This window comes from Cyrtonyx montezumae, unplaced genomic scaffold (genome assembly GCF_038088225.1).
Source record: "Cyrtonyx montezumae isolate F1298 unplaced genomic scaffold, pur_monq_1.0 scaffold_8, whole genome shotgun sequence".
NCBI lineage: Eukaryota > Metazoa > Chordata > Aves > Galliformes > Odontophoridae > Cyrtonyx > Cyrtonyx montezumae.
In genome coordinates this window covers 79,312,081-79,324,221 of record NW_027072089.1, presented here as the reverse complement: position 1 = coordinate 79,324,221, position 12,141 = coordinate 79,312,081, and the positions used below count along the sequence as shown (strand labels likewise).

Genomic DNA, 12,141 nt, shown 5'->3' with positions numbered 1-12,141 from the left:
GGGTAATATTTTCAGTTTACGTTGCTTACATATATTTGTTCTAGAGCCAGAGAAATAATAAACCCTGCCTTGTTTACTCCCTGTGTGACCTCTTCAAGTGTAACTACCATTTACTGTTTGTTTCTGCTGAATGCTTGTGACCTATTGGGCACCAAGGGTGTTTCCTGATCTATACAAAGCTGTACAGTATTTTCCTAAGGGGAAAAATTATCAGTGTAGTCCAGTGTACTGATATGTACTTCATTTGTGAATGAGAGCATAATTTATAAGCGTAAAGTTATTGTGTACAGAAACTGGTCTGAACTAAGGGCTTCTCCCAATTTACTTGCAGGACAATGTGCCAATTGCAGGCGCAGTAACAGCCTGACTGACAGCAACAGCACAAAATGAAGGAAGTGGAATTATATTTCCATTTTAATTGGCTGACCTCCAATTGGTGCAATTCCTGTACATACCTTTAGGTCCAGTCCACTATTTCAATGAAATTCTGTTGTATCTAAGGGCAGCATTAATGATCCTCAAGCTGAGATAGATGTAACCTATGCCCAAATGCCTCTTCAAAGTGCCAGAAAAGGGTTGTTAATATAAACGTGAGTCAAATTAAAAGGCTTAATGTTACAGAACTTCAGGTTGTATGGAATTCCTTCCCCTTCTCTATATAATCAAATAAGGAACTCTTTTTTTTTCCACAGAACTGTTGAGAAAATGATCTATTCCTAAGAGATTGCTCTTTCCTAAGTGTAACAAAAGAATTAGGACTAGAATGATTTCCTGTCTTCTTCTCCCATCCACTTGATCTCATAGAAAATATACTGTACAGTTACAACAACCAATGGTTTTCAGCTTTTCATTGAAGGAAACAAGTAAGACCATAGATGCATTTGACAGAGTAAAATATAAACAGTGAAGTCGCTAGTTTTCAAGACTTCAGCAATACTTCTAGAATCAGAACAGTCTTTGAAAAAGACAACTGTATGAGAGCCACGTTTTAAAATGTGTTAAGAAATATTAGTTTTATTTAACCAGTTTTCACAGCTGAATATTTATTCTATAAAAACTTTACAGATTGTACAGTTTATATATAGTTCAAACTACTAGAACAAAAAAGTAGGTCCCACAGATGCAAAAATACTGTACCAATCCAAGGTAAAGGCAGATTTACACACTGTACAGCTCTCCACTGGGAAGGGGAGGTGGGTCAGTTCCAAGTAAAAACTTCAAAACTGTACAAAAATAAGGTTTGATTTCTATTCCATTCTTCATAATACATTCAATAAGATTGCAAGCACAGATATCCAAATAATAATAGATATCTGCAGTCAGGAATCAATAACCACTCCTGAAAGGAATGCAAAATAGGTCTATTTACACAGGGCACTCTTTTACACCATACGGTATATATAGTGTATATTTAAAATAATAAAAAAGCGTAGACAAAGAACATTAAACATCTAATATAAGGTAGTTTTTTTTAAAGTTTTTTTTTTTACTTAATAGTGTGCCAAAAGAATTTTAACTTATTAAATAATATATTCTAAGTGAACCTAAAATTTATGAACATAAAATGCATTTTTGGTGTAATACATCAATTAAACCAGCAAATAGAAAAAAAAAACTGTATATAAAGTAGTATTCTCACCCAGCAACAGAAGCACTTATGTAGTTACTTAAAAAAAAAAAAAAAGGCTATTTGAAAACCCACTAAAACTAACTTATAACTTAGGATATTCATACATAGATATTCAGTGATTCACTAATACTGCAAAACAAGCTTTTTTTGTCTTTTTTTCCTTTCCCCCTGCTTCCCCTCATTGCCTTTCCCCAAGAGACAGTGGTTTCTTCATGTTATCTGGGTAAGAATTCAACACGTTCCTGCTCTCTTCCTCCCAACCCTTCTATGCCACTCCCCCAAATAAGAAAGAGTGGTTCCTTAACATTAATCCTGAGCACAGTCTCTTTTGGGTGGTATTTGTGTTTTCAACTTTAAGGAGCTCATCTGAAAAATTTTAGGATGTTCTATTACTTGAGGTATGTCAACCTGCTTCTGAGACAGTGCCTTATACCTTAGCTGACTTGTTGGGCAGTGAAAGGTAAGGGCTGGCTAATACCCGTTTCAATTCTGTATTCTAACGATAAAAGAAAAGCATTATTCCAGACTTCCCTGCCACACAGAAAATAATGCAACCCCATTTGCCTTTTAATCCGTTCTCTGTTTGATACAGTACTAGCCAACTATGACCAAAACTAGAGCCTTTGAAGAGATGGTTGGTAGTGCACTCTATCATCGTTTACCTTGTGTGTGCATGTGTCTATGTACACACTCTCACACATTATTTTATATATAAAAAAGTTTTATATATGATGTGCACACACACATACTTTATGCGTGTGCATATATATACACACACGCACAGAACTATCAGGGAGAAAGGACTTTTGTTCAAATTTAAGTGATACAGTACTTTCATACCCCTCAATAATAGGGGGGGGGGGGGGGGTTGGGAGAGGGATTTACTATTGTTCCCAAGCTGAGCCAGGGGTGAGTTTATATAGGTTATAAAATGGGCATATTTTATTTGCCCTGATGTCCAAGAAGTACAATTCCAGTGTCAGTGGCATCTCATCAGAACTCATCAATTTTCCTTTGCAGATATTTTAACATTGAGTCCATCCCCTGTGCTGAGCCCCAAATTTTCTTCAGAACTTCACATTCCTTTTCATTTGCTTGTTCCAAGTCCACCTTCATAATATTACGTACTAGAGCTTTGGATTCTTCAAGTACCTATACCAGAAAAAGAAGGGTTTGTTCAGTTTTGAGCAACTTGTGCATTTAGTTTTTTTACAAACAAATCCTGATGTCTTGTATGTGAATAGTCTGAAAAGATCAATGTGCATGTTTTTATACTGATAACAAGAGAAAACTAATTTCATTTTGGTGGAGGTTGACTGTATACTGATATTCAGAACTGCTCCAATAACCAGGCAGACATCGTAATTTAAACAACATTTTAAATATATTGAAAATAAATCTAAGGTTGGCCTTACTTATTCTGCTTCAAAATCCACATTTTCTAATGCACAGAATGGTTGCTTTGTACTGTGTCTCTTCCCCTAAGGGAAACACCAGGTTGTGATAGTTGTAGGCATCATGTGGAATGGGCAGAAGTGCATACAGACATGAGTGCCACAAGCATCACCAGTGAAATCTGAAAGCTTGACCTATTGTCAAAAAGTGCATTTTTGCTGCACAATTATTTTTAAGTTATTAATTTCCTTGATATTTTATATTATACTTGAAGATATGACAACTGTTTACACTACTAATTACAACAAGTTGGACTTATACTTTGTTTTTAACTTAAGTATAAATGATGTGGTAAATACTTTTAACAAGTGCAGTGTTCTTAACCAGAATATATTACAGCGTATGACTTAAAATCCAGAACAACAAAAAAATAAAATAAGAAACATGCTAATAATCATTACTATATTACAATGTGATTCTTATTTCATGAAAGCTTTTTTTTTTTTTGAGAGAGAGAGGAAGAATATAATGGTATAGTCTAACAAAATATTCATTTTTATTTATTTCCTTACAGTAAGTTGTTCATACTTAAATTAAGGACACTTACAACTGAATTACATGTCACCAGTTCCTTAATTCGAACCATTACTTCTTGTGTGAATGTTCCTGGCCAAAACACTTGAGAGACCAGTCCTTTGGCACAAGCTTCTTGCGCAGTCAACTTCCTTCCACTGAACAACATTTCATTGGCCTGAAGGGATAAAAAGTTACTTCTGGTATGAGATGTAATGAGACAGAACTCATTAAAGGAAAAATGCTCAAAAGAAAAAAGAAAATGCCTACACTATTTGAAAGAGTTTGACTATGGCTCTTCCGCTTTTTAGTTATTAAAGAGTTGCCTAAAGCTGAGCTGGTCAGTGGTGTTGCTATACAGCTTCAGTAATTATAGAAATAGAGGTCTATGATTAAGTGTGAAATGTGTAGATGGTTTTTGTCATTTCCTATTCATGGGTGTTCATAAGCTCCAGCTTTTCTGGAGTATTGCAGGCATGATTAACTGTATATACGGTAATAGGTTACAATGCCTGACAGGTCCGTAAAATGATAATGAACTCATCACCTTGCCTTCCATTATAACAATGCTTCCAGCAATTAATCTTTCTTAAAAATAATTCTTTTAAAAATCTACATTTATCTGTAAATTGTAAAGATAAGCCAGTTTGTGCTGTAGACCTCCTGTGAACTGCTCATCTTGCTAGGGAAGCACAGTTAAAACAATCTGCTGTTAATTATTTTTCTTTTAAATACTGAACGTTCCAAAACCTAAATATATATGGTTTATTTTGAGCCCATCTCAAATGTCTTCAGCACTATAGCATTTCATTTATGATGCAACATTTCAAATAGCTGGCTCATCTTTTGGAGTTCCATCTTCAAAACCCACTGAAGCAAGTGAATGGGATATAATCCAATTTCTGTTCAAATTCACAGAAAATAAAGATTCCCATTTTATGTAGATGTTTAAAATAGTGAACTGATTAATTCTTTCTCAAGTTGATAGAGGAGTCTTTTTGGAAGGAATTTAAAAATATGAAATAAAAAAAAAAAGCAACCCACAACAACAACAATCAGAACCCAAAATCTTAGGAAGACCTTACATATGGAAAAAACATTCATAAGAGTGCAGAAGAATTATACATTTTACACAACAATCTCTGTAAATTTCTTTGATTTTCAATCACACTCGTGACTGTTTAGCAGGGAAGCTATTAAACATGACTCTACAGCCATTGATGCATCTCTCTTAATGAAGTTTCTTATACAGACAGTTAAACTGTGTATTTGCCTTGATGTCTGCACAGAAACAGACAGTGAAGATTAAAAGCTCAGATTGTCAACCTTGGAAAATCAGTTTTAATGCTCTTTAATGCCTAATTTACATTGAAAAAATGACGAAGCCCCACTGGACACTTGGAACAAGGCTGTTTGGTTGCTGACTCCCAACTCAGCAGGCTTGTGAAAAGGAACATTTCCTATGGACCTTTGACATACAAGTTATAGATAACTGTTTTTAATACCTTCTGTGAAGGGTTCCAGCAAGCTTAACTACACAAGATTTATCATAATTGTACCTTCTAATTTTTCACATCATGCACAAACAATACTGACTTGAAATGCTAGCCAAGAATCAGTGATATATGCAACTTTGACTGCAAGATAGGAAACAGAAAAAAAAATACTTAGAAATTTAAATTAAATTCTTAAAGTTACTTAGCACTGACTACAATCAAAACGCAAAAACAATCTACTGGGAGTACGGAAATTTAGCTCTTAAGTATTCTAGTCAGTTACATATTCTCCACATAGATTTTAAGTAAGTGATGAGGTAAAGGAAATGAATGCTAGGAAACCTTATTTCTTTCTAAGACACTATTCGCTTGCACATGAAGACTAGTTGTGCTAGTGGTGCAATTAACTTATTTCTGAAAGCTGTAACACAGCATTAGCAGAAAACCTCACATGAAATGTGTGTTTTTAACAGTGATCTCAGCTGACAGATTTAAGGGGAATCTTTAGATCTATACACGTTATATGCCCTGCCAAACACGTTTTGATCATCTAGCCATGTCTTGTATCTGATCTGAAATTTAACATACTCATTGCTTCCTTCCTAAGAAATAAAACACAGCAATAGGTTCATAAGGTTGGAAAGGACCTATAAGATCACCTAGTCCAACCATCCTCCTATCACTATCCCTACCCAAGTACTAAATAGAAATGAAGAGGATAAAAACATTTCATTAACACCAACTCTCCTATTCACTGTCTCAGATTCATCCTTTGTTCACTGAGTAATTGTGATATTGCACTCAAACGTCTGCTGGTCTGTTTCCCTCTTTCAACAGAAAGTGCATCAAGGCACTTCTGCACAAGCCTAGATGTCATGGAGCACCTCAACTCTCCCACGACTGTCAAGAGGCAACTGGTCTCTATAGTGCTTTAGATCCTAACTGACATAGACTACAGACACTAGGAAATGTGAATCTCCCATTCCTGACAGAAAAGCTTATAACATAGTGCTCAGTGGGAGACTGATAAAAAATAAACAAACAAAAAAAACCCACCAGTGTGTTGAACTTGATCACACCATTCCTGTGCTTTATGGCCATAACCAGAAAAAAAACAGGGCAAGAACTCCCCAATAGACACACAGTAACACAGCTTCCCAGCCAGACTTCACAACCTCTATTTCAGATTGTTTTCAGAATTCAAAAACAGAGCTTAAGCATCCTTATAAATTTCTTGTTGTTCCCTGTGTATGGTATTCCCAATACAGAATCAGTTTAGAATCCTAAGGTCTGGACTTCACATTTCCTGAAGTAATGAGCTTTACAACAACCATATTCTATGAAAAAATTCTACACAACTGACGGTTCAGCTGCCACAACTGATCCACTCAGGGTCCACTCATTTCCAACAATCTCGCCCCAGAAGATTTTTACTAGGTGCTGCTGATAAAAAGAATGCACTGAAACTAACTTACAAGAGCTAAGTATGGGATTTGGTATCTGTTTTAATGCATTTGTAAAAATTAAAAATTAAAAAAAAAAAAATCAATGCAGACAGAGGTCCCTGTTCTTTTGTATGATTTTTTTTCCCCTCTGGCTGTTTGTCGTCTGCTTGCTGCCTCTTCTTTCTATTGACTTCTCTGCAAAGCATGCTGCTTTAATGAAATTTCCAACATGGCTGCTGAATGTATTTCACAAAGTGCACTGATTAAAGATCAACTTTGCCTTGCACAGCATTGACACTGCCATACCACAAAGGGTCAACAGTAGTGCGAAAGCAGCAGCTTGGGCTTTCCCTTGGAAAAGGCATTTAGCTATGGAATAATACAGAATTCTTAGCACTGGAAGCTTTGTATTTAAATCTTTAGATTTAAGAATGAGACCATTCACAAAGGCACATGGAAGAGCACACTAGGGAAGAGCTTGTGTTTGTATGAAAAATCTGAAGAAACAAAAAGTAACAATCACAAGACTCACTCTAAAGGACGAGGATGGATGGAATGGATGGATGAATGGATGAACGAATGGATTGATGGCCAAATAAAAAGGGAAAGGAACAATCAGTAGGTTGTAACATGCTAATATATTAAATATACTCTTACATCTAATAACCTGTTTCAGTTACCTTTCCTGTTCTCTTCTAATCACTAAATCCAGACATCATGCAACTAGTTATGAGATCTGTTCAAACAGATGCCTCAAATATATCAAAAATCTGTATTTTTAAAATCAATAAACACCTATGGGGAAATTTTTGGTTTTATAATAAACAATAACTTAGGAAAAAATCACAGTGCTGCAAGTGCTTGTTTCATACTGTTACTATTCAGTTTCAATTGGAATGGCATGTAGGTCCAAGTTCTCAAGGAATACAGAAAAAAAAGTAAACAACATGAAAATAATGTAGGTAAGAGCATTTTAAGTAGCATTTTGTTACATTCAATTCTTTCATCTGATTGGAAAATAAGAAAAAAAAAGAAAAATAACATGGCTTACAGCTTCAGCAGCAGTGCAAAGCATTATCAGTTATTTCAAGCCAGTAAAACTGTACATACAGAATACAAAGCTAAAATTAAGAAAAAAAAAAGATTTCCAGGAGTGATTTGGACCAAGTATTTCCTGCATACAACACTCATTTAACATCAAGAGATATCTATAAAGTAGGGAAGTTCAACACAACTTCTGGAGAATAATGAGTGCACGAAAGCTGATTTACCCGCTTTGCATATTAGCATAAGACTGCTGGTAGTTGGTGATTCAGGGATCTGCTATGTAAGCACAGACCAGTGCACTCTTTACTACTCTCTATGATGCTGTGCTGAATGCAAGACACCAGTGACTGGTCTTAAAAAAGACCTCAGCTGGGAGCATGTATCCAGGTATATACTGTCCCCCTCTGCCACCATAAGGGTTTAGGGTGCCCATGATGTGGGATTAGGTTCACACTTGCTGTTTGGTGCCTTCAGATGTATGCTAAGTTGTAACAGCAGAGAATCTATAAACACTGGTTTCTCATGAAAGGTTTTCAAGAGAGAAAGAAAAATAAAGACAGCACAGCAAAGCTTAAAAGATCTTCAAATCACTGGATAAAGTTTCACAACTGTATTGTGAAGCTGTCATCCCCTGCCCTGCAAGCTACTTACAGAAGCCAGGCCCATTATCCGGGGGAATGTAAGGGATGAACATCCATCTGGACTTTGTCCAAAAGTAGTGTATGGTGTCTGAAACCAAGCCTTCTCATTAGCCCAAACCACGTCACACAGAGGCAATATAGATGCTCCAAGTCCAATGGCTGGGCCATTTACTGCTACAATGATAGGCTTCTTAAACTGAATAAAAGTATTCACAAAATTCCTGAAGAAAAACAAGAACATGCACTCATGTATTAAAAGCAAAATATACCAGCCCTTGAGATCTCAGTAATAATTAATTTCTATAGCAACGCCACTTTCAAAACCAACCTGATAACCTATAATGAGGTGAATTGCTTTGTCAATGAGGGGAGAGCAGCAGATATTGTCTGCCTAGACTTACTGATGTCTTTCATCACCATTTCCCATAAGACCGTCACAGGGAAGCTGATGAAGCATGGACATGGTGAGGTGGATTGAAAACTGGCTGAATGGTTCAGCCCAGAGAGTGGTGATCAGTAGTACAAAGTCTAGTTAGAAGCCAGTTACCAGCATTGTACCCCAGGGCTAAGTACTCAGTCCAGTCACATTCAAGTTCATTTGTGATCTAATCTATGTGGGTTAGCATGCTGTCAGAAAGCTTATTGACCATTAAAAAGCCTGGCTACAGTTTTGTTCTACCATCCAGAGACCTCTACAGATTGGAGAAATGTCTGACAGGAACCTCATGAAGTTCATCAAAAAGGAGCACAAAGTCCAGCATGGGAGCAACAGCCCCATGCACCAATTCATGCACGAAGCAATGAAAGCAGCCTGGCAGAAAAAAACAAAAAAGACTTGCTCCCAGTGGACACCAAGTTGGACATTCGCCTTGTGGCAAGGAAGACTAATGATACTGTGTGCTGCACTATGAGGAGTGTCATCAACAGGCTGAGTGGGGTGACCCCTTCCCTCAGCACTACTAAAAACACACCTGAAATACTGCATCCAGTTCTGGGTTCCCAATTACAAGCAATGGGCCACAAAGCTGATTAACAGATTGGAGCATGTCTTCTATGAGGAAGTGCTGGGACTGATCAGCCTGGAGAAGAGAAGGCTTGAGGTGGGAAGGACCTTACCAATGTACACATACAGTTTGCAGGGAGGCTGCAAGGAAGACTCTTTCCAGTGGTGCTCAGTAACAAAACAAGAAGCAATGGGCACAAACTTCAAAACCCTGTCTAGATGTGGTCCCAGGCACCCTGCTGAGTGGACCAGATGAACCCTGAGGTCCCTTCCAACCTGAGCCAGTCTGTGATCCTGTGAAAACCTGATATTTCTCCCAGTCCAACAAAGCACAGTTACAGGACAGATATGGATATAATGACCCCGATATGGAAGCATTTGTGTTAAAATCTTATGCCTCACACAGCCACTCCCTCTTAGATGATGTGGTTACAGTTGCGTATTCTCATACTTACACAAAAAGACAATCATTCCAGTTTCAATAAAAGTATGGATTTTCACGTTTATCTTCTCTCAAACCAAAGAAAATTATTAGAAATGCATGCATAGAAAATGGGGGGGGTAGGGAGAGAGAATTCCAACCTCAAAAGTAAGATGCTGATATTTCTTAGTTAATAGCTCTGATACGGAAGGATAAAGTTGTCCATATTTAGTGCAGGTACACGATTATTAAATTCTGAGGCAAAAATATACAAGTCAGCACCAGTGAAACAAACTTTTACTCTGAATGACAGGGGGCTTCTCAATTCAGTTTTAGTTTCAGAATGTGGGACTTCTATTAAAAAAAAAAGGACTTTATCCATAAACGGAAAGTAAGTTTAGACACGGACAGCATGATAGCAACTGAATGTAGGTCTCTGAAGGAGCATAGTTATTCTGGAGGAATTATTGCAAGGTCTTGGGCCTTAAAAGCAGAGTGTTCAAATGATAAGCTGCTTCCCTATGCTTGGGGATGCAAGAGTCATACATTTTTCCATAAACATCTAGTTTATGGATGTATATATATGTATAATTATCATTATAGTTATTTTTTCCCCTTCCTTTTCTAAGTAAATAGTTTTCAGTCACGACCCACAATTCTACCTTTTTTCCCTCCTGCCAATTTTCTTCCCATCCCACTGAGGCACGGGGGAACGAGCAAAAGTCTGTGTGGTGTTCATCTGCTTGCTGGGTTAAACCACAACAGATAACTAGTATTGACTAACTTACCAGTTTGCTACTAAAATATCCATAATTCCACTGCTCTTTATTAACTATACTGTTAATCATTCAATCACAATAATCAACACAATCATCTTGTGTTTCAGTTAGCTTTCCTGAAAGTGTATGGCTGTTTAAGTCTTTTAAAATTGGCTTCAACTGAAAAAATATGATCATAATACCAATTTTCATACTTAAAATTCAATAGTATAAATACTGATGCATGAAATAACAACCCAAATGACAGGGAGCATAAAGAAGTGCTGCATGCTTATCACATAACAGGTGAACGTATGATGTACTGTTGAATTAGAGGCGTTTGAAATAGAAAAGATAAAGCAAGTCAGTCTAGAAAATGAAAAGTACCTACTCATATGACCAAAGATACTTTTACATACCTAATAGCTTCTGCCATCTTAGTGCTTTCTTTTTTTCTATCATCTGTTAAACGTCGTATAAAATAAATAAAATCAAGACCACAGCAGAAAATGCTACCAACTGCACTGAACAGCACGAGTTTACTGTCATCTGCAGCTGCTGTGTTCAGTGCACTTTGGACTTCCTTCATTACCTGAAATAAAAATAAAACAAATCACTAAAGTACTTATTATAGCGTTAAAAAGTAGCATAATCTTCTTCCTCCTCTGTCATGGAAGATCTCAGTCTTTGAGATCCTTCATTTTTCCTTAGGATCCATTCAATCATCATATTAGAAAAGTTTTTAATCAAAAGGGTTTTTTTTATTATTCAAATGTAAGGAAGTTTAAAAAACACACAAACAGCAGAACAACCCACATCCCCACCAGTATTAGCTTTGTGTTTCTAAATGTAATTAGTGAGATAACAAAATGATTAAGAACAGATCTATTAGATGTTATCTTTAACTACAGCATTAATTCAGCATTTCTGTAATTTGGACAGCAGATGGCACATGTAACCAGTACAGAAGAGAAGAACCTTAATTCAGGCTAAAGTTTGTTTTGAGTTGCACTTCACAGACCTCCACATTTATATTCAGATAACATAAGTTAATACCCTTGGCTGAATTATACTACAAATCAGTCATATGTGCAATAACTTGCAAGCAAAAACCCAAATCTCTCTTAGTGTATTTGTACCTTTTATTCAGGCACAAACAAGGCAGAGAGTTATCATTCCTTCCACTTTCTTGCTCTTCCCCCCTCCCATCCCCAAGACAGAATTGTTCTGACCTCTGGATTTAATGAATTATTTTCAGATGATTTTGTTGATAGCAAGATGTGCGTGAATCCATCTTGTTTCCTGACAACAATGTCTCTGTACCGGTATGCACTCTCCGTTTGTCTCACACTGAAACGCAGCCTTTTATCAAAAGGTTGATCTCTTCTGTCATCAATAAACCTCCGCTTGCTGGCTGTCACTCCTGTCACTGAAGTCTGTATGTTGGTTGTACCATTGGCTGCTAATGCTTCCATAAAGGTAGATGTACCTGGAAAATAGTTTAAACAATAAGATACTATTAATTATGTTTTATTAGTTCAACAGTTTCAAAACCCCTACAGCATGAAAGCACACAAGTTATACTACTGCGAACATATAAATATTGAACTTCTTCCCGTGGAAGTACCTGAAATGTTACAGAAATATACACCGTACATGGAGCAATAATGTAAATGAATTTTCTATTTGTGAGAAAAAGAGCTTAGCAAACCAACAATATTTGTTCTTAGAG

At 36.6% G+C, this 12,141-nt stretch overlaps 1 protein-coding gene across 1 annotated transcript in view; it reads right to left on the bottom strand.

The window, feature by feature from the left end:
* Positions 1 to 1,003: 1,003 nt before the first annotated feature.
* Positions 1,004 to 12,141, bottom strand: part of CDYL (chromodomain Y like) — a 102,089-nt gene continuing 90,951 nt past the window's right edge. Inside the window, exons 3-7 of the mRNA XM_065753415.1 lie at positions 11,642 to 11,898; positions 10,829 to 11,001; positions 8,238 to 8,448; positions 3,633 to 3,776; positions 1,004 to 2,782 (exon numbers count right to left, since the gene is read on the bottom strand). Coding sequence (XP_065609487.1) covers positions 2,624 to 2,782; positions 3,633 to 3,776; positions 8,238 to 8,448; positions 10,829 to 11,001; positions 11,642 to 11,898 — 944 coding nt within the window. The 3' untranslated portion in view covers positions 1,004 to 2,623. The remainder of the gene's footprint in view (positions 2,783 to 3,632; positions 3,777 to 8,237; positions 8,449 to 10,828; positions 11,002 to 11,641; positions 11,899 to 12,141) is intronic.